Source organism: Macrosteles quadrilineatus, unplaced genomic scaffold, assembly GCF_028750875.1.
Source record: "Macrosteles quadrilineatus isolate MER2022 unplaced genomic scaffold, UCM_ALF_1.0 Scaffold_1__1_contigs__length_201487025, whole genome shotgun sequence".
In the NCBI taxonomy this organism is placed as follows: domain Eukaryota; kingdom Metazoa; phylum Arthropoda; class Insecta; order Hemiptera; family Cicadellidae; genus Macrosteles; species Macrosteles quadrilineatus.
The window spans coordinates 28,447,353-28,471,675 of record NW_026542594.1 but is presented as its reverse complement, the minus strand read 5'-3'; the positions used below and the strand labels follow the sequence as shown (position 1 = coordinate 28,471,675).

Here is a 24,323-nt window from a genome sequence, read left to right as displayed (position 1 = left end):
GTTCCATCTTCAATTGTTTATTATTTAGTCAATGAGGTTATTTCATGTTAAACATTCTTTCAAAACCTTCAAATTAAAAAACTTCATTATTTTGTCAGCCATTCTAAGTTCAATTCCTTTGATTTTGTTTTCAAATTGCACGGTAAAACAAGTGATTTCAACTTTTTAAGACGTAACAAAAAAGTCTTAATTATTATAGATAACGTTATTCCTGGTTTTATATAGTATGCAGTACATTGCAAAATTGAATGGCAAATCAGAAATCCAAATATAAATATTGCTTACTTGCTTAATGATTTAAATCACGATCAGCTGTATTGAAGTAAACAAAAATCAGCAGTAAATGGCTTATAATGCTATTCTTATGAAGAACATTTTACGTTACATCTAATTTTGTGTTAAAATTTGGGGAATTTCGCTATTTTTCCCGCGTCACGGGGTCGAGACCTTTAATTTGAGCCCTCTCCCATTATTCTACGACTTCCCAGCCGCCCACAATTTGACGCAAAGAATCAGCTTACGTAATTAATATATAGCTAATTATAAAATTACTAGCTGTAAACCGCGGGCTTTGCCCCGTTTAACTTCTTAATTTTCAAGATTATCTCGTTCGCATGGCTCAATAACGTCCTGGTTGAAGTTTGTTCGCTACGCTCACTCACCTTTAGTTTGGAGCTCGTTCGCTGCGCTCACTTGCCTTCAGGTTAGCTCGTTCGCTACGCTAACTCGCCTCCAGGTTGAAGTTCGTTTGCTACGCTCACTCACCTTTTGGTTGCAAATTAGCTGTTGTCATAAATGTAAAAGAAATAATAGTGCTGCACCCTGTTGGTAATCCTTGTAACTTTAATGCTATTGAACATCATAGAACAGAACCAACTTGTTTAATTGAAACAGCTGTTAAGATTCAATAATTCCATTTCTCATAAGGTTAATATGGGAAACCCCAAGGCCACTGGGGCGGAGCCCGAGAGGATTTTTGAAATAAGAATATGCCTATATGTTAATCGGGAATGTGAGCTATCATCATGCCAAATTTCAGCCCAATCCGACCAGTATTTATTGTGTTCACTTGTCACAAACATACATCCATACATCCATCCATACATCCAAACTTTCTCATTTATAATATTAGTAGGATGTACAGTGATTATTTTAGGAAATTATGTCAATAACTACCAAACTACAATTAAAACAGTCAGTAAACCGAAACCATGTTACATAATATAGAGATTCATACTAATGAGCTAGCACCCCCGCCTATGTCTATTCATCCTCGTATTCGGTATAATACGTGAAGGCGATTGCTACGAAACACTACACCTGCGTTAATAACGGACAGATTTTACAAACAATGTGTCAAAATTAAGTATTTTTTGTGTAGACGCCCCACAAAAATTCACCAATTCCTGTAGTAAAAGTCCTCGGGCTTTGCCCCCACAGACCATCAAAATCCCAATGTATTTCTTATGAAGAAAAGATTTAGTTTAGGTACTTAAAACAGACGAATGATTTGTATTAATTGCATACTAAAACAGCTGTTCATAGTAAAATCATGATACACACAAGAGCGTTCGTTTTCAGTTTTGATAACTGAAGTGGAGTGATTGATTACATTATCTGTGAGTTGACTCTTTTAAGTCATCGGAAATTGTGACTGTTATTCGTTTTGAAATAACGCCTGTAATACTTTGCAATTGCTCAAATTCGAGCAACAGGTGAACTAGTTATATCTATTGTACATCTAGGTTATTCAGTCAATTACATTGATAAATCCTTTTATTGTTGGTTTTGTTGCATAAGCCACATTCAAAATCTACTAGATAGTTATTAGCTGTTATCGATAGTTGTTTTGTCTTCCACCAGAGGAAACTCAATCGCTATCAACTCATGTCAAATTTGTATTAAAGGCGTCCTTCTTAATAAAACGTTTCCCAATTGCTAATGATATTCTGTTTTTTGATTGGTGAGCAAGACCTCAGTTGTTTTGATGGAACAATTTGCGATCGACTAAAATAAAATGTTATCTCGCTTTGAACTGGTCTGGGGTCATTGTTGATAAGAGCAGCCTTGTTCAACACTGCTTACTACAGCTCAGATAGTTTTTTTTAAGTAAAGTTCAAATTACAGAAGCCTGTATTTCTACCAAACATAGTTTAAACACACTTTATTTTTAGCTTTTAAAGCTATTAGCTTTCAAAGTTATACAGTATGCTTTATTTATGCAAAATGTTCATGTCCCATAATTGGTTTGGTAGCCTATTGCTGTGTTTTTCAAATTGATAACCCTATAAGCATAAATAAAAACTTTATATATATATATTAAGTTTGTAAGTAGGATAAAAGAACTTTTTAGTGAAATGTGGAGTAGTTGAAACCAAAATACCCTCACTGCAGCAACCCCTCAGACTAAGCAAATTTCCATATATGCCTGATTGGATTTTCACTTAAATATTTTCTAAAACATGTCTGATTAATTCCCTATCTAAATAACTTTAGGTTTGATGAGTACTTTGGTTTTCTGCTACAGGGAGGGTAATAAAAGTGTTTTTTTAGTCAAATGTCAATTGCGTAGTAAATAAATTAATTTGCCAAGATTGATCAAAATATAATCCATAAACAAGCAAACTACAACAGTTTGCTTATTCTCCATATGAAAATCTTTAATTTATTTTTTTCTATAACCAGTAACCGTAAAAAAGCACTTCAAAATACTAAATTGAAGGGGGAAATTGCTTTAATCCCCCCCCCTCCTTAAACCCCCCTTAGATTTTGAATTTTGCAAAACCCCGTCTTATTGCATTTCACACCATACAGAGACCCCATATACCAAATTTGATAATTCTAGGTTGTATGTTTTGAGATATAGTGAGTCGTATTTGCCTTTTATACAACCAGCTGTTAGTTACACAAAATCATAGTTCACAAAAACATACCTAACCTAGCCGGCCTCTAGACTTTAACAAAATTTTAAATTACATTTTCTTAAATCTGAAACCCAAAATTAAAACTATGGCTTCTACATTATTTTCCTCTCCAAATTGCCTTATACTTTACTTTAATACTTTTAATTAAAATGATGACCAAGGGTAGGTGTTTTAAGCCAAATATGAATGGAGATGAGTGTAGGATGAGTGGCACGATCTTGTATTCTTGTTACTGACTAATGTCATAACATGTACCTTAGACAGGACTGTTAATTAATAGCCCATACAGCCAATGACAACTAAGAGACCTACAGATATACATTTTTTTATTTTTGAGTTTATAGTGGAATCCAAACCACGTTTTTGCCTTGTAATTTACTAATTAGTCTAATTGATTATCAGGATAGTTGATAGTCATAGTACTCACTAGTGCGGACGTTAATCCATACCAGGGAGTATTGCATCCACAGATCATGCCTATAAATATAGTTTCCTTCAATATGAGAATATGTCAATTGGATTATTCAGCATCTTTGGGGAAAAGCCCCCTTAATGTTTTTTAATATAGAATTATCAAACACATATATCATAACTGACATTTACCCTTTAGCCCATTAAATATTTTAAAAAAAATTTTATCAGTTTATAGAGTTTTTATACAATGCAAAGCTCTAACAAGTGTGCAAAATTTTAATGTTTACAAGAAAGTGGGTAGCTTATTATAGACTGGCACGGTTTCAACACAAGAACAAACATGAAAACAGCTTGGGTTCGATGAAACTTGGTCAAATCTTTGATTTGTAGTCTTATGTTTAAAACTTTACACTATTACCAAAATTTAGCTCATGTTATTAATTGTTTGAGAATTTTTAAGTTTTAAATGCAACGATTGTTATTAAAATACAGTTAACATCAGTCATTAGTTCTTACAAGAGATGTTTTGTAATAAAAAAGCTGTGTGTCCAATTATACTGTTAGCAATATAAACTAATAATAGGTTGGAAAAATTTATCTAAAAAAACCTTAAAATTGGAGGTTTAAAACATCTACTAATTAGTGATGTAAAATACCCGGGTATTTAAAACTCGGGGTAAATATCCTGGGTATTTACCCTGGTAAATACCCAAAATCCATAAATACCCGGGTATTTGTGAAATCAATTGAAATTCATTTAGCCTATATTTACCCCTAAATATGTTATTGTTATCATTACATGATAAATTAGGATAGTCTATAACACCTTTTACAGCAACTTGAAGCTTTCCTAGTACCTTTTATTTAATGACTAGCTGTACCCGCGGGCTTTGCCCCGTTTAACTTCGCAAGTGAGATCGTTCGCATGGCTCAATCACGTCCTGGTTGAAGTTTGTTCGCTACACTCACTCACCTTTAGGCTGGGGCTCGTTCGCTCCGCTCACTTGCCTTCAGGTTAAAGTTCGTTCGCTACGCTCACTCACCTTTTGGTTGCGAATTGGCTGTGTAGTCATAAATTTAAAAAAATAATAGTGCTGCACCCTGTTAGTAATCCTTGTAACTTTAATGCTATTGAACATCATATAACAGAACCAACTTGTTTAATTGAAACAGCTGTTAAGATTCAATATTTAATATGAAAAATCATAAGGTTAACATGGGAAACTCCAGAGCCACTGGGGCGGAGCCCGAAAGCCCGATCAAAATAAAAACTACTTAGTTTTCCTATTTAATGCCCAAAGAATTGGTGTACCGAATTTCAGCCTCCTAGGTAAATGGGAAGTGGGAGAATTAGTGATGAGTGAGTGAGTCAGTCAGTCAGTGAGGGCTTTGCCTTTTATATATTTAGATTTAGCACTTTTTTTAAAATAATACATAAAGTTTCTAAATAGGCATAAGCATTGGGTTTAGTGTCTTAAATCGAGTAACGTCAGTTAAGTTTAACTTACTAAAAAATAGTATATTAAAAATGCTGTGGCTATTTCAATTTTTATCATTTTATAAATTTATAACCTACTAGCAGAGTACCCGTCCTTCATACGGGGTTGGAATATAAGTATAAAATGCTTATTGCAGTTAGACTCAAGCTTTGCGTTTGCAATAAGGGAGGACACAGTTTAATAAAATTTGCTTTTTAGCGAATTTCCCTATAGGGAAGTAGCTATTACCGTAGGTGGCACGGTAAGACCTAGACCCGAGACCGATTTACTTTTTCATTTTTATGTCCCCAGAGGCCAAAAACACCATTCGTTAAAATTTTTATATATGTATATATATATATATATATAGACATATATATATATATATATATATATATATATATATATATATATACGTCCGTGAACGCGATAACTTGAGTACTTTTTGTCCGATTTTGATGAAATTTGGTTTAAAGGTGTAAAGCGGGATAAACTTGAATGAGTTCGCGAACCAGCATGATCGGACCCTGGGAACGGGCCTTTACGGGGGGTTTTATGGGGTAAAAATTGGTTTTTCTCACTTTTGACCCTCAAAACACAAAATTTCCCAATTTCTCTTTAGACCTTTTTAAAGAGCTTAAAAAAGCAATTAATTTAGTATATAAAAGTATTTTTGTTCGGTTAATAGTAACGGAGAAAATTAAAAAAATTGTAAATTTAAAATTCCCATGTTATTCTTATGGAGAATATTGTCAAATGTTGTAGTTTGCTTGTTTATGGATATATTTTGTATTTTGATCAAATTTATTTATTTTGTACTAAGCTATCAATATTTTACAAAAAAACACACTTTATTAGTTTCCTTGTAGCAGCAAACCTAGGTACTCGTTAAACCTAATGTTATTAAAATATATTTAATTGAAAATCAATTAAGACAAATGGAAATTCGCTTAGTCGGCAGGTTTGCTGCGGCGGGGGTATTTAAATTTACAGTATTCTATAGTAGGTACACAGTATTACACATGTACCATAGCCATAATGTTCTACCACTTCACCTAAACAATAGAGAAAAATAAATTATCAACAATTCGCAAAATATCACAAATTATTCATGAAATGAAAAACATAAACATAACTGTAATCAATCCTACTTTGACAGTTCTCATTGCGAATCACAGTTTTATGTTGCTGCTTAGTTCAAATTAGCTGCTTTCATAAATGCAAAAAAAATATAGTGCTGCAACCTGTTGGTAAATCTTATAACTTTTTAATGCTTTTCCATATCATAGAACTAACTTTTTTAGTTGAAACAGCTGACTAAATTCTTTAATTCCCTTTAAATATGAATACTCATAAGGTTAACCCTTAGAAAGCCAGGCGAGAAATAAAAGTAGGTAACGCTCAAAAAATGCCGATGATTTTTCCCGAAGGTCGCACTAAAAATGCCGAGCGCGATCTGGCGATTTTTAGGTTAAAATTTCGTAAAAATCGAATTTTTGATATTTCGACCAACGAAAATCGATGTATTGCATCTAGTAACTTTCGACTCAATGTTAATATATGGGTTAAAAGAATCCGAGTATCCATTCGGTTGTTATGACAACTGTTCGATCATTACGAAACGTCCGGTCAGCCGGACGTTGGCACTTTTGGCTCGCTCTAAAAACGTCCGGTCGGCCGGACGTCAGCACTTTTGGCTCGTTTTAAAAACGTCCGGACGTTGGCACTCAAAGGGTTAACATGGGGAATTACAGAGCCACTGGGGTGGAGCCCAAAAGGATTTTTGAGATAAGAATATGCCTATATGTTAATTGGGAATGTAAGCTATCATCATGCCAAATTTCAGCCCAATCCGTCCACCGTCCAGTGGTTTATGCGTGATTGAACCTCAAACACACAAACAAACAAACAAACAAACAAATAAACACACAAACTTTCACATTTATAATATTAGTAAGATTAAATAACATAAACAAAATTATCTATATATTAATAGGCAAGCATGTTTCTTCAAAACCTTTTTTCTCAGCTCGCGCGCATCGCAGGAAAAATCTACGGATACTGTTAGAAAGATATTTTCCTGTAGATGTGCAGAATCACTTTAAAAATCAAAATAGGCTCAAATATAAGCACAAAAAATGAATTTGAAATTACAAAATAATTAACATGGGCTTTATGAGTTGCCATGCTGGTGACAAAATAACAACGAAATAGAAACAGAAAATCAAAACAAATGGAACAAATTACAATCACATGTTTTATTTACAGTGTGGGTTGAAAATAGAGAAGTCTGGACCTTTGACCATGGATAAAACATACTCCTTACATCCCCATGTTAAAGTTGTAGCCAGTTTTTAAATTAAATTTGTCGTCGTTTATGTGAGCCACCAACAGATTGCTCTGATCTAAATGACTAATTTCCGTCGAATACACGATGTTTTTTACTAAATCAAACTTATGGAATGACTTATTATTATAGTACAGGTAAAATAATACAAAAACACTCCATATAAACAACAAAATTTGTACATTCTTGAAATTTCACCTGTGAGTTACTAATAATATGAGAAATGAAGATCCGATGAGTCCCCAAAATTTTGGGCGTCCTAAGGCCCTTTTAGGGGCCCTTTTTGTTCCGAAGGGCCCTTGTTCCTGAATAATTTTGTTTCTACGTTTAAGGTCGAGCGAGGTGTGGTTTTCGATGGTTTTAGTTATTTTAAATCGATTGGGAGTAGTTTTAAGTGTATTAAACCACACCATACAGGGTGTTTCGAAATATTATTACTTTTTACGATATTTAAACATTTATTCTTAAAATAATAAAATTAGTTACCTCAATGCTCTATATAAAAGAGGATTATTGAAAATAATTGTAATTCTTTACTACGTAAGGGGAAAGGATCACAAGGAGTAAGAGAAAATATTAAATACCCCCGTCACAGCAAACCTGCAGACTAAGCGAATTTTCATTTGCCCGATTTTCAATTAAATCTAAAATAGCATTGAGTTTAATGAAAACTTAGGTTTGCTGCTACAAGGAGGCTAATAAAGCGTGTTTATAGTAAAATATTAATAGCCTAGTATAAAACAAATAAATTTGACAAGTTTTATGAAGACATATCTATAAACAAACAAACAAAATCATTTTACACTATTCTCCTTAAGAATAACATGTAATTTTAAATTTACAATTTTTGAATTTTATTCGTGACTAATACACCTACAAAACACTTTAATATACTAAATTATTTGTTTTCTCTAAGCTCTTTAAAATGCTCTAAAGAAAAATTGGGAAACTTTGTCTTTTGTGGGACAAAGATTACAAATCTTTACCAGATAAAACCCTGTTCCATGGACCGATTATGCCGGTTTCGTTAAAATTGGACCAAAATTACTCGAGTTATCATGTTTACGGACACGTATATAACATGGATGTATTATATTATATATATATATATATATAAACACAAATATAATATTTTAGTGGATGGTGCTTTAGGCTTCTGGGGGCATCGAAATGAAAACATAAATCGGTTTCGGGTCTATGTTTTACCATAAGACCTTCGGTAATAGCTTATCTCCTATATGGGATGTTTGCTGAAAGGGGGTGGATATAACATAATAACATAGGTTACTAAGCAAAAATTTCAACTTTTAAGGTGGTGTGAATAATCTTTCAACGTGTTTTTTTATGCAAATCTATTAAGACCAATTTCAATTTGATATGTATTTTTCTTAGGTAGTTATTTAAGTTATTTTTTCAATTTATTAAAAACTAAAACAATTGTATTTGTATAAAACCTTACATTATATATTAAAATGAAGTAGTTAAACTAAAGCTATTTTTCTACAATTTCCGTAGTATCTCTCTATACAATTTCACCATCACAATAATTATTCCCAGACGACTCATTAACAATTTTATTATTCTTAGCAACTTGTCTATCTTTACTGATTTTGTCCAAGTTGGTGTTCAAGCAGGATTCCCCTTTACAAACCTTGCATATTGCAGAACAGGCAACACCAATCTTAAAGCACGAACAATGTGTTGCAAAAACACCTTTCATACATACTGACGTTTGCAACTTGTATCTTAAGTTCCTCAAACTTATTTTCAATCAATACAAGTACGGTTATCTTTCGTGTTTATGACGACCAGGACAGCACTAACCAGACATCAGAGCAGCATTGTCGATACAAGCATTTTTGTCCTGAAGAATGGGAGTGAGGTTTATGGGGTAAAAATTGGGTTTTCTTATTTACTTTACCCTCAAAACACAAAGTTTCCCAATTTTTCTCTAGAACATTTTAAATAGCTTAAAAACAAATAATTTAGTAAATGAACGTGATTTTGTATGGTTATTAATTACGGATACAAATACTAAAATTGTAAATTTAAAATTCCCATGTTATTCTTATGTAGAATAGTGTAAAATGATTTTGTTTGTTTGTTTATAGATATCTATCTATCTATCTATCTATACTATTATAAAGAAGAGGTGGTGTCTGTGTGTGTGTTTGTATGAGCTAATCTCAAAAACTACTGGTCGGATCGGGCTGAAATTTGGCATGATGATAGCTCACATTCCCGATTAACATATAGGCATATTTTTATCCCAAAAAATCCTTCGGGGCTCCGCCCCAGTGGCTCTGGAGTTTCCCATGTTAACCTTATGAGAAATGGAATTAATGAATCTTAACAGCTGTTTCAATTAAACAAGTTGGTTCTGTTCTATGATGTTCAATAGCATTAAAAGTTACAAGGATTACCAACAGGGTTCAGCACTAGCACTATTATTTCTTTTACATTTATGACAACAGCAAAAGGTGAGTGAGCGTAGCGAACGAACTTCAACCTGGAGGCGAGTGAGCGTAGCGAACGAGCTAACCTGAAGGCAAGTGAGCGTAGCGAACGAGCTAACCTGAAGGAAAGTGAGCGCAGCGAACGAGCTCCAACCTAAAGGTGAGTGAGCGTAGCGAACGAACTTCAAAAAGAACCGAAATTTCTTAAACCATGTCCTCACTCATAACTGCTATAAGCATTTGATACTTATATGCCAACCCCGTACGAAGGACGGGTACTCTGCTAGTACTATTATAAAGAAGAGGTGGTGTCTGTGTGTGTGTGTGTGTGTTTGTATGAGATAATCTCAAAAACTACTGAACCGACTGGGCTCAAATTGCACACAAATGAAGCTACAGCTCCGAGGATACATATAGAACTATTCCCGCTTCGATATTGTCCTAGGGCTCTGCCCCGTGGGCTTTCAAAAATTTGAAGTGAGAGATTTCAAAGTAAATATTGATTGATGGTATCCATGGTAACAAAGAACAAGCCTACAAACAATGTTTAAAAATGTAAACAAGCAGAACTAACTGTCAAATGAATTTTTATTAAATACTGCACAAATATTAGAACAGAGAGGGTAAAGGATTATAAATTTAAAATATGATGTCACTAGCCCGAATATTATTTAGCCTAACACTACTTAAATGGAGCTATCAAACCATGTTAATGTAATTTCATTAGTATATGATTCTTTCATTAGTATATGATCTATTATACTGAGTACCTAGGTTCTAATATTTGCGAAATGCTGTGATAATATTTTACAGTAAATAATTCGTTATAAAAGAAATCATTCATGGATATATGAAATAATTAAGATTCGATATATAATCATTGCCGTATCGACCTAGGCCCTTATCCTGAGTTTTATGAGGTTTATTTTTTTTTTTTTTTTTTTTGTGTCAACAGTAATATAATCCCCCTTCCGCAGCAAATCTATAGTCTGAGCGAACTTCCATTTGCCTGATTATAATTTCACTATGTTAGGAAATTACCCTATTTTCCATATTTATTTATATTTTCGTAATTTTTCTATCTTGCGGTTCGGATCTATTGTAATAGCTTTTCGTTTATAGTGCAAACCATTAAACACATTATTTTATTATACCTTAAAATCTATCATTGGTTTTGTAACGTAGCCTAAGTATTCACAGTATGAGTTAACAAAAACGTACTATTATCAAGTTAAGTAATACAGTTAAATTTTGTTTCTAAATTAAATGGTAGGAGTGAAATTTGGCATTTGGCACTCAGAAATTCTTTCAGGCTCCACCCCAGTGACTCTGGAGTTACTCATGTTAACCTTATGAGTAGGCTATTCATATTTAAAGAAATTAAAGAATTTTGTCAGCCGTTTCAACTGCACAAGTTGGATCTGTGATATGAAATAGCATTAAAAAGTTATAAGGCTTGCCAAAAGGGTGCAGCACTATTATGTTTTTTGCATTTAGGACCACAGCTAATTTGAACCAACTAGCAACAAAAAGTTGTGGTACACATTGAGAACTTTACTTTTTTCCATGGTTTAGGTGCAGTGGTAGAACATTAGAGCTATGGTAGATGTGTGCTACACTATAGGATACCGTATAAATTAAAAGACAAAATTTTCTTAAACCGTGTCCTCTCCCATAACTGCAATAAATATTTACACTTATATGCCAACCCCGTACGAAGGACGGGTATTCTGCTAGTGTCTTCATAAAACTTGTCAAATTTATTTGTTTTATACTAGGCTATTAATATTTTACTATAAACGCGCTTTATTAGCCTCCTTGTAGCAGCAAACCTAGGTAATCATTAAACGCAATGCTATTTTAGATTTAATCGAAAATCAAGTAAGTAAAACCGGAATTCGCTAGGTCTGCAGGTTTGCTGTGACGGGGGTATTTAATATTTTCTCTTACTCCTTGTGATCCTTTCCCCTTACGTAGTAAAGAATTACAATTATTTTCAATAATCCCCTTTTATATAGAGCATGGAGGTAACTAATTTTATTATTTTAAGAATAAAGGTTTAAATATCGTAAAAAGTAATAATATTTCGAAACACTCTGTATGGTGTGGTTTAATGCACTTAAAACTACTCCCAATCGATTTAAAATAACTAAAACCATCGAAAACCACAACTCACTCGACCTTAAACGTAAAAACAAAATTATTAAGGAACAAGGGCCCTTCGGAACAAAAAGGGCCCCTAAAAGGGCCTTAGGACGCCCAAAATTTTGGGGACTCATCGGATCTTCATTTCTCATATTATTAGTAACTCACAGGTGAAATTTCATGAATGTACAAATTTTGTTGTTTATAAAACCCTATTTTACCTGTACTATTATGACAATATAAGGTAGAAAGTATGATTTTAGACACACATTCTGTGACTGGCTCTCACACAACTACATGTTCTTTTTTTTATAAAAAAAATGGCAAGAGCTGGTCCACATAGATGGAATGTCTACTTCAGTATCCAATAGTCAATGCGTGTACGTACATTACATATTTTTGGTCGAACTTTCGACCACTGGACGACCTCTAGTATTTATAAATATCCAGGAATTGTTGGGTATTTATGATGCAAAATTTTTATTGTATAAATGGCTTGGAAGGCTAGACAGACCTAAGGCCTGATTGACATAGGCAGAATGGCAGAATACTAAAAGTAATTAAACTTTTCTGTGTTAACGCTTAGTTGGAAACAATAATATATTTGGATGAACGTACTAAAAACATGTATCTCCTGTTTTTGGTCTAACTTAATATAACTAGTGTACATGTTGCTCGAAATCGAGCAATTGCAAAGAAGTACAGGAGTTATTTATAAACAAATAACTTGTTTAAAAACTAATAACAGTCATAATTTCCGATGATTTTAAAAGTCAACTAAAAGATTATTAACTAATGGAAATACTCACAATTTACATAACCGTCCTATTCCAGTTTAAAGGGTTACTTTTTAACAATCAAACTGCCCATGGACGGGAAAAGGTAAGCTTACTATTTAACTCAACGTAAAAAGGCTGTCAGCTTTTATAAAGTACCGTACCTAAGTTATTTAGCCAATTTGTAGACAATAAGGTGTAGGCTACTTTAAACTCTACAGGACAGAGTTAGGCAAAAACTGGCAGAACTCTGAAATGGTGTTATTTATCATAGGCATAGGCCTACTCATATGCCACATCCTTAAAATAAAAATTCAATAACTAATAACTTATATCATTAAACACAAACCAACATCCAAAACTATACACATTTTTAATACGACATAGATAATTTACACATTGACTGTTTACAATTAACATATGTTCTTCTTCTCACTATTAAATTTTGCTTCGCAATGGAAAAAATATGTTTCATTAAATGGATTTATCAAACGAAAACTTAAATTTAAACTTTATGATAGTAATCCTACTAATCTTACTAATATTATAAATGTCAAAGTTTGTGTGTTTGTTTGTTTGTGTGTTTGAAGTTCAATCACGCATAAACCACTGGACAGATTGGGCTGAAATTTGGCATGATGATAGCTTACATTCCCGATTAACATATAGGCATATTCTTATCTCAAAAATCCTTTCGGGGTCCGCCCCAGTGGCTCTGTAATTCCCCATGTTAACCTTATGAGTATTCATATTTAAAAGGAATTAAATAATTTAGTCAGCTGTTTCAACTAAAAAAGTTGGTTCTATGATATGGAAAAGCATTAAAAAGTTATAAGATTTACAAACAGGGTGCAGCACTATATTTTTTTTGCATTTATGAAAACAGCTAATTTGAACTAAGCAGCAACAAAAAACTGTGATTCGCAATGAGAACTGTCAAAGTAGGATTGTTTACAGTTATGTTTATGTTTTTCATTTCATTAATAATTTGTGACTAGTGTACCTGTTGCTCGAATTCGAGCAATCGCGAAGCATTACTGGCGTTATTTTAAAACTAATAACGGTCATAATTTCCGATGACTTTATAAAAGTCGACTCAAAGATTATGGAAATACTCACGATGTACACAACAGTTATAATAAAAATTGTTTGTAAATATCTTATCTTTTTTCAAAAGCTGATCTTTTGCTTTTTAGAGTTTTCTACCAATGTTTCCCACTCATAGCCCCATTAAGTTCTCTATAATAACGAATATAAATGAAGGAAAAACATTATTTCTATTTCTTACAATTCAGTTTTATTTTTAGTAGGCCTATATCAAATTGTCCAGGATATCTAGATTTTTTCCATTGTAATAATTACACCAACCCAAGTTTCGTCTACAGATGCAATATGCCAAATAATATCACCTACGTACAATCTCCAAGAAGTGGTAAAAAAGGCATAAACCAACCCACACAATAGACATAAGTTAACTCTATAAGAAATAATTTTAAGAGTTACTGTGATATTAGGATTTTCCACTGATTTGGATTGCACATTATAACATTACAACATTATATTGCAAAACATAACACAATGCAGAAGAAAATTGATTTTAAAATCAAAAAAACCCTTTGCAAATACTTCATTTTGACAAATTCAGTAAATCACAATTTAAATATTAACACCTGTTTCATTAAAAAGTTGTGTAAAATTATACATATGGTCTTAATGTAAACAAATCTGCTGAGGGGACTTTATATGCCTCTGGGGCAGAGCCCCAAGGGAAACAGACCAAGACCTTTCTTTAGAGACCCCTGCCAAGTTTCTACGCCCAGCCATTCTCTGAAATTAGCTGTGACAAAACCCCGTTTTCCCCCCATAAGAATAACATGGGATGGGAATTTGAAGGCCACTGGGGCAGGGCCCTAAGGGAATTTACCTCGTTTCTCTTTTGATGGCTCATCTACAGACCAAGCCCTTTCTTTAGACACCTCTACCGAGTTTCTACGCCCAGCCGTTCTCTCAAATTAGCTGTCACAAAGAAAAATAGTTTCAAATTAATATATAGACTAGTGTACCTGTTGCTCGAATTCGAGCAATTGCATTACAGGCGACTCAAAGATTATGGAAATACTCACAATCTACACAACAGTTAGATATAATCAAAATCTTTTGTAAATATCTTATCTTTTTTCAAAAAGCTGATCTTGTTTTAGTGTTTTCAAAATATCTTTCCCTCTCATAGTCGCATTAGATTTTCTATGATAACGATTATAAATTTTAAAAAAACATTACTTCTATTTCTTCTACTTGGTTGTTTTCTATGACTTTTTCTATGTTTCCATTGTTTGCAAATCGGTTATTTCAATGATTGCTCAAGAAATGTAAAACAGTGTTAATTCAGTTTTATTTTTAGCCTATATCAAATTGTCCAGGATTTCTCACTCTTTTCCATTCTGTACACCAACCCAAGTTTTGTCTACAGATGCAATATGCCAACGAATATCACCTACGTACAATCTCCAAGAAGTGGTAAAAAAGGCAGAAACCAACCCATACAATAGATATAAGTTAACTCCAAAAGAAAAGAGTTACTGTGATGATAGGATTTTCCACTGATTTGGTAGTAGAACATTATATTGCAAAACATGACACGATGCTGAAGAAAATCCATTTTAAAATCAGAAAAACCCATTGCAAATACTGTACTTCATTTTGACAAATTCAATAAATCACAATTTGAATATTAACAGCTGTTTCATTAAAAAGTAGTGTAGAATTATGCATATGGTCATAATGTAAACAAATCTGGAGGCAACTTTAAAGGCTTCTGGGGCAGAGCCCCAAGGGAATTGACCTCGTTCCTCTTTTGATGGCTCATATACAGACCAAGACCTTTCTTTAGAGACCCCTACCAAGTTTCTACGCCCAGCCGTTCACTCAAATTAGCTGTGACAAAATCCCCGTTTTCCTCCATAAGAATAACATGGGATGGGAATTCAAGGGCCACTGGGGCAGAGCCCCAAGGGAATTCACCATGTTTCTCTTTTGATGGCTCATCTACAGACCAAGACCTTTCTTTAGACAGCTCTACCGAGTTTCTACGCCCAGCCGTTCTCTCAAAATAGCTGTGACAAAGAAAAACAGTTTCAAATTAATATATAGATATTTAGCCAATTGTTGATAATTTATTTTTCTCTATTGTTTAGGTGAAGTGGTAGAACATTATGGCTATGGTAGATGTGTAATACTATAGAATACTGTAAATTTAATAAAGCAAATTTTATCAAACTGTGTCCTCCCTTATTGCAAACGCAAAGCTTGACTATAAATGCAATAAGCATTTTATACTTATATTCCAACCCCGTACGAAGGACGGGTACTATGCTAGTCTTTTTAAATAAACCTACCACATAGTTGTTTTATTTTTTTGGATCAGCTGTCTGAAATTGTTAAATAGGCATTTGCCAATTCTGGTTGTTTACATTTAAATGTCAAAGCAAATGTAAACATTGTGAATTTTCTCATGCTTCCATGGAGACCAATTATTATTAATATTTAATTTCTGACAACAGCTGGAGTTTCAAAGCAATGTTTGTATCCCATGTAAATCTTATGGAGAAATACGAAACTTTAAAGGGCCCCAGGGCCTCACTCTCTAATTATTTCCCTAAAAAGAAAGTTTCCTGCACAACTTCACGTTACGCTCTTTCCAATGACACCAAAAACATGTCAATAGGTTCAGTAGTTTCGGAGGAGTAATTGTCACGAAAATCCTGCTTGCGTATTAAATAAGTACTAGTGGTCGTCCTGTGGTCGAAACTGGACCAAAAATAATTAATGTACAGACTTCTCTATTTTCTCCCCACACTGTAAATAAAACATGTGATTGGGATTTCTTCCATTTGTTTTGATTTTCTGTTTACATTTTGTTGTTATTTCGTCACCATCATGGCAACCCAGTTGGTCCATGTTAATTTTTTGAAGTGTTCAAATTCGTTTTTTGTGCTTATTTTTTAGCCTATTTTAATTTATAAAGGGATTCTGCACATCTACAGGCAAATATCTTTCTAACAGTATGGGTAGATTTCCCCTGCGATGCACACGAGCTGAGAAAAAAGGTTTTAAAGAAACATGCTTGCCTATTAATATATAGATAGATAGATAGATTTTGAAAGATTTATTGTGCTACAGATTCAAATGTTTTGTATCACAAGTTTATGAAATTAGTTTTTTTTTTATTTTGATATCATTGATACCAACAAAAGATCTAGAACAAAAATATTATTAAATCCTACCATTCTACAGATTGAATTTTTAATTATTTTCTTACGCTTTTTACACATAGGCCAATACTATGTTAAATTTTCCTGTCTTTCTAAATAATAATTATTACTTTGCAAATTTTTTTTTTCACTTTCAATAAAATAAATTCATCTATCTATTATAGAAATTAAAAAATCATAAGTAGTCAGGACCAGTGCAACCATGCGGCCAGGGTATTTATGCTGATTATGCTTCATGCTCAGACCTGGGTATTTATGGTGATTATACCCAGAAGTAAAATGCTAGTAGTGACCATATTAAATTTTGTTTAACAAACTTTATCATCATTTTACTAGCCTTACAGGGTAATAATTGCAAAAAAAAAAACATCTCAATCTTCTCTAACTTTAATAAAAATTATAAATACCCAGTTTTTGGGTATTTACCCGGGCCTGGGGTAAATACCCGGGTAATTTATATTTACATACCCACTGGGTATTTACCCGGCCCACATCACTACTACTAATATCTTTGTTGTAGCACCCATATAGATTTGTCCTACATTCCTGTTTTAACAATTCTCAGGAGTAAGGCCCGGTTCACACGAACGACAAACCTAGCAGACTAGGCTTGGACTAGGTAAGCACTAGGTAAGCACGACTGGGTAGCGGACCACAGGATCAAATGGAGCCGTTCACACGAGCCTTGGACGCCGACTAGCTAGTCGTGTTCGAGCTTGATGTCCCAAAACCTAGTCGGGCCCCGCTTCCCAGTCCGTCGTGGCAACTACCCAGTCGAACTGCGTAGCAGTACATGTAGCCTTATGGGAGCGTTCACACGAGCGACCGGGTAGTCGAGCTGCAGCTCGCATTCTTACCTTTGTTCTCATTGTGCACCAGTGATGGAACCGAGTGGTTTTAATATCTATATTTTCACCTAGTCCGTAGATATGTCGCTCGTGTGAACCGGTGTGATCCTGTGGTCCGCTACCCAGTCGTGCTTACCTAGTCCAAGCCTAGTCTGCTAGGTATGTCGTTCGTGTGAACCGGGCCTAAATCACCTCATATTCTTTAAAATTAGTATACTAGCTTTTAAGTTTATCATTAAAATTTAGTGACAATTTATCATAGGCCTATAGCAATTTATAAGTCACCATAAATAATTCTAAACATTAAATCACTTGGATGATTAGAAGAAAGCACGATCGATATTGTATTATTAGGATGTGCAGAAAAATAAAACTCAAATGTTAATATTCTAAAAACTAGAAAAATAAGTCAAATGATTAAACCATACTCATTTTAGTGAATTTCCTTATAGGGAAGTAGCTATTACCGTATGTGGCACGATAAGACCCAGGCCCGGGACCGATTTTTTTTTTTTTTTAATTTGATGTCCCCACGGGCCAAAAACCCCATTCGTTCAAAATTTTATATACATTACATGTCACATATTGCATATCATTTTAAAGCTTAAAATGTGGAGATGTTTTTTATACTATTTGACAGTTTTTAACACGACTTGGTAAAAAATTTTCTTAAGCGAGTTGTAGCGCCCTTTTTATTGATTTTTCAAAATTTGTTATTTAAGTCAATATTAAGAACTTTTAAATGGGTTTAGCTGTACCATATTATAGGTGTTTTGATATAAAATTTAATGACGATTCTAAAAATGCCATTGCAAATATCATTATGTAGGTTAAAAGTTGAGAAATATGAGATTTTATTAGGCAATGTCAAGAAATTTGGAAAATTCTAAAAAATGGCTGTTGCCGGAAGTAGGAGTGAGATATAACTACCCAAATTGTGTATTTTTATAGCAATTTGTGTGCATAATAATGCCTTAAAATATTTGACACTGACTACCAAACACCCTGTATATGTATATATATATATATATATATTTACATCGGGGAACGCGATAACTCGAGAAATTTGTGTCCGATTTTAATGAAATTTGGTTTAAAGGTGTAAGGCGGGATATACTTGAATGAGTTCCCAAACCAGCATGATCGGACAATGGGAACGGGGTTTTACAAGGGGTTTTATGGAGCAAAAAATTGTTTTTCTCATTTTTGACCCTCAAGACACAAATTTATCCCAATTTCTCTCTAACCCTTTTTAAAGAGCTTAGAAAAGCAAATAATTTAGTATATCAAAGTGTTTTTGTACAGTTTTCGGTAATGGAGAAAATTCTAAAAATTGTAAATTTAAAATTCCCATGTTATTCTTATGGAGAATATTGTAAAATGTTTTAGTTTGCTTGTTTAACTTGGGAAATTTATTTATTTTATACTAAGCTATTAATATTTTACAAAAAAAATACACTTTCTTAGTTTCCTTGTAGCAGCAAACCTAGGTACTCGTTAAACCTAAAATGCTATTTAAATAGATTCATTAAAAATCAATTAAGACAAATGGATTTTCGCTTAGTCGGCAGGTTTGCTGGGGCAAGGGAATTATTATGAGCTTTGTAGCGAGCCTTTAACATTGAAATAGACAAAACTAAATTTAGGTCATGTTTGAAAGATTGAATCTCTAAATAACTTGTTTCTTGTTCCAGGCAAAAACTTACATCACCAAAATGGAATCGTTTCAAAGGAATTCGGTTGCGGTGGAAAGACAAAATAAGATTGAACAATGTAATATGGAGATGCTGGCACATGCAATGTAAGTTACTGAAATAAAATTTTTTAAGTTAGGTCTAAAAACATTTGTTAGTCTGTGAATAAATTGTTAGTCAACAGTTAGCTGTGCTTTCTAACTGTGTCCTGTTAAGATACTGAACATTTTAAACTCTCCTATCTAACATCTTAAAATATGCGCTTTAGCAATCACAATCTCAAAGCTTTGGTTGTGTAAAAACAATATTGCCTAAACATTTAGCTTTTATATTAATACTAGCTGAACCCGGCAGAAGTTGTCTTGCCTTTGACTATTTATAATCCCGCTGGCTTTGCCCCGTTTAACTTCTTAATTTTCAAGATGATCTTGTTCGCATGGCTCAATCACGTCCTGGTTGAAGTTCGTTTCGTTCGCTACGCTCACTCAACTTTATGTTGGAGCTCGTTCGCTACGCTCACTCACCTTTAGGTTGGAGCTCGTTCGCTGCGCTCACTTGCCTTCAGGTTAGCTCGTTTGCTACGCTCACTTGCCTTCAGGTTAGCTCGTTCACTACGCTAACTCGCCTCCAGGTTAAAGTTCGTTCGGTACGCTCACCCACCTTTTGATTGCAAATTAGCTGTTGTCATTAATGTAAAAGAAATAATAGTGCTGCACCCTGTTGGTAATCCTTGCAACTTTAATGCTATTGAACATCATAGAACAGAACCAACTTGTTTAATTGAAACAGCTGTTAAGATTCATTAATTCCATTTCTCATAAGGTTAACATGGGAAACTCCAGAGCCACTGGGGCGGAGCCGATTGGACGGATCACGAAATTGATGGTGTATAAACCTATTCCATGAAATTCTACACGTATGTACCAAGTTTCGTGGCAATCGGTTCAGCGGTGTCTGAGTTTATCACTGCCAAACCAATATATATATATATATATATATACAAACATCCTCTTTTATACTTATAGAAGAGGAGCATAATGGGAACTCGTAAACCTTGTTAAAAAAATGTCACCACACTTCGACTGTAAAAAAATAGCACAAAGAATTATTACTATTTAAGCAGCTGCTGTCATGACAGAAAGGTTCCTTTTAAACTAGATCTCATTATTCTTAGAAGATAGCCTACGTTGATTAACAACAATGCAAGTAAACGTCACTAATTACGTAACAGCTAATTTACAGTTTCTTTTTTGGAAATGCATAGTCATTGGTTTGTAATTTGCATTATTATTTGCCAATGAAGCCACGTGACCATATTAACAAAGCCCCTAACAGTTCAAGAATAAAAGCCAGTTTCACTACAAGTATATTCCACTGCATTCTAACATTCTGAAGATGGATTATATTTGACAATTTCATGTGATTGATAAGGCTGAGACAACTGACATTCGCATGTCATTTTAAAATTCCAACAGCTAACCCCACGACCAATTTTTTAACACTACCAACAACATTTTGCCATTCGTAATTAAGATTGCGTCTAAGAATGGTAAAAACGCACCTTGTTAGACAATCCTTAACAAGTACGGTAGGGTCAAATTTTACTTACTACAAATGTTTGGGCGGTCCTTTATGTCCACGATCGCCAGGCTTACAAAAATATCCACTTCTGGAGGTGTCGTCACTCGTCAGAGTACGTTACAAACATTTAATGCAAAACGATTACAGATAGGCCTATCAATAAACGCGTGTAAATTGCCGTTGGCAAGACTGGTAGTAAACTGAAACAGGTCAGGTTAAGGTTATGATGGACCAACGTGGTCTCTGAATTGTTGTCTGCGTTTTCAACAGCTGATATTGGACTATTGTAGTGACTGAGAAGAGTGTTGAAAATATAATTGGATTCATAGTTAATTATTCGAGTGTTTTCACTCAAAATTTGTGTGCTCTGCCCCTAAAGTAACGACCGCGAAAGTTTGCAGTTGGCGGGGGCCAATCACAAGACTTTTCTTGGTCCCGACTGTAGTATTATGTATTTAAATATTGCAAACTCTTCCAACGTAATTAATAAATTTCCTTTCCCGCAGCAATGTAGAATTTCGAGACCATCGTTTATATCCAGCATATAAATTTGTTACTATTGTCAATAATTTTGAATGGAAAACTCAATTATGAATCCCTTTATATTTTCAACACTCTTCTCCGTCACTACACTACAATTAGTCCAATATAAGCTGTAGATAAAACAGACGACAATCCAGAGACCACGTCGGTCCGCCATAACCTGATTCAGTTTACTTCCAGTTCTGCCCGCGGCAATGTACACTCGTAAATTGATAGGCCTATCTGTTATCGTTTTGTGTTTCTTGTTTAATGTTTGTAACATATTCTGACGACACCTCCAAAAGTGGATCCTTTTGTAAGCCTAAGGCTGGTGGAGTTAAAGAACCGCCAAAAAACTACCATTATTAGTCATAAAACGCAAACCTGGGACTATCAAAATGAAAATTACCGTACTTCGTCACAAAACCTTTTGTGGTGCTGGTGGGGCATTTAAGGTATTGTGGGTATTTTGCCCGGCGATTTTTGTAGAAGGCAGCCTGGGAGTGGCGAGCAACCCCTCCTAGTCTGCCCTATTTCGTGACCTAATTTTGAAACAAGATACTTTTTGCCAAAGTATTATTCGTGTACTTAAAGTTATTTGATTTCTCAAGTCCTATGAAAATTTACACCACCTAAATAAATTATACAGTTCCAGTACTGTATTGGAGTAGAGTAATTCACCGAGTATATTGTTGAAAGTTTTGAAGACGTTGCCGTTACCTATTTTAATACTGAGCACGTGTTGGCTGACAATACTGATTCTAATTGTAAATTGAAAAAAAAAATTATAATTCGTCCATTAATTAGATATAACTTTGTATTGTTAAATGACGTTTCCTATTAAACGTTTAATTTTGATTATCAGCAAGTTTGTTTTTCTTTACCTCAAGTTTACTAAATACTTGAAATGTTTGTTTTATGTTGTAAAGTGGAAATCACCAGGTATATTGGAGGGCAGGTTAAAATAGAGGGCAGAATAAATGGGGGGGGGGGAATTGTGCCACTGGGTTTGAGGGGGATGAGCACCTCTGCACAAAAGTACAGTATGATGACTGACAAAGGAAAAAATAAAACTTACACAGCTTAAGGGTGGAACTCCCTTTGCAGTAAGAACGTGCCTTCTCGAAAAACATATTTTTCTCAAATAAAAGCATGGATTTAATCTGCATTACACTGATGAAATCGCGGAAGTGTTTACCACAAAAAGATGCACCGATACGATTTTCATACTGTTCAAAGGTTCTTCCAAATCAGGTTGTGAATCAGGTTATGGCGGATCGACGTGGTCTCTGGATTGTCGTCTGTTTTATCTACAGCTTATATTGGACTAATTGTAGTGTAGTGACGGAGAAGAGTGTTGAAAATATAAAGGGATTCATAATTGAGTTTTCCATTCAAAATTATTGACAATAGTAACAAATTTATATGCTGGATATAAACGATGGTCTCGAAATTCTACATTGCTACGGGAAAGGAAATTTATTAATTACGTTGGAAGAGTTTGCAATATTTAAATACATCATACTACAGTCGGGACCATGAAAGTTTGCAGGTGAGGGAGGAGCCTTCGACAGAGCCAATGAGGACAGTGCGGTTTTGCCAAATCTAATAATACCAGCTGATTTGAAAATATTGTTTAGTATTTTAATTAGTGTTTTCAACAGCCTATTTTGTCGTAGTATTCTGAAAGACAATAGTGTTCGAATGACATAGTCGCTTCTTCACTGATTCAATAAAAACTAGAGGTCGTCCAATGGTCGAAAACTCAACCCAAAATATGTAATGTACAGGATTCTCTATTTCCACCCCACACTGTAAATAAAACATGCAAATGGAATTTCTTCCATTTGTTAGCGAATTTCCCTATAGGGAAGTAGCTATTACCGTAGGTGGCACGGTAAGACCTAGACCCGGGACCGATTTACTTTTTCATTTTGATGTCCCCAGAGGCCAAAAACACTATTCGTTAAAATTTTTATATATGTATATATATATATATATAGACATATATATATATATATATATATATATATATATATATATATATATATATATACGTCCGTGAACGCGATAACTTGAGTACTTTTTGTCCGATTTTGATGAAATTTGGTTTAAAGGTGTAAAGCGGGATAAACTTGAATGAGTTCGCGAACCAGCACGATCGGACCATGGGAACGGGGCTTTACGGGGGGTTTTATGGGGTAAAAATTGGTTTTTCTCACTTTTGACCCTCAAAACACAAAATTTCCCAATTTCTCTTTAGACATTTTTAAAGAGCTTAAAAAAACAAATAATTTAGTATATAAAAGTATTTTTGTTCGATTATTAGTAACGGAGAAAATTAAAAAAATTGGAAATTTAAAATTCCCATGTTATTCTTATGGAGAATATTGTCAAATGTTGTAGTTTGCTTGTTTATGAATATATTTTGATCAAACTTGGCAAATTTATTTATTTTGTACTAAGCTATCAATATTTTACTTAAAAACATACTTTATTAGTTTCCTTGTAGCCGCAAACCTAGGTACTCGTTAAACCTAATGTTATTAAAATATATTTAACTGAAAATCAATTCAGACAAATGGAAATTCGCTTAGTCGGCAGGTTTGCTGTGGCGGGGGTATTTTGATTTTATGTTTATATTTCGTTGTTATTTCGTCACCATAAAGCCCATATTATTTTTTTAATATTTTAAATCTCTTTTTTGTCCTTATTTTTGCACCTATTTTAATTGGTAGAGAGATTAAATGTAAAGACCCGTGTTTTTTTTTTCCTTGGACGCTAGGCACGAGCCCGTAATTTTTTTCTACATTACTTCAGGCTAGACCTAGGGGTTACGGCATTATCACTTAGATAAAGTTCATTGG

General features: G+C 33.9%; 1 protein-coding gene across 1 annotated transcript in view; it reads left to right on the top strand.

The window, feature by feature from the left end:
• LOC129005779 (MLX-interacting protein) overlaps positions 1 to 24,323 on the top strand; it is a 139,623-nt gene that overhangs the window by 42,653 nt on the left and 72,647 nt on the right. The window contains exon 2 of the mRNA XM_054434791.1: positions 19,354 to 19,460. Within this exon, the coding sequence (XP_054290766.1) occupies positions 19,354 to 19,460 (107 nt within the window). The remainder of the gene's footprint in view (positions 1 to 19,353; positions 19,461 to 24,323) is intronic.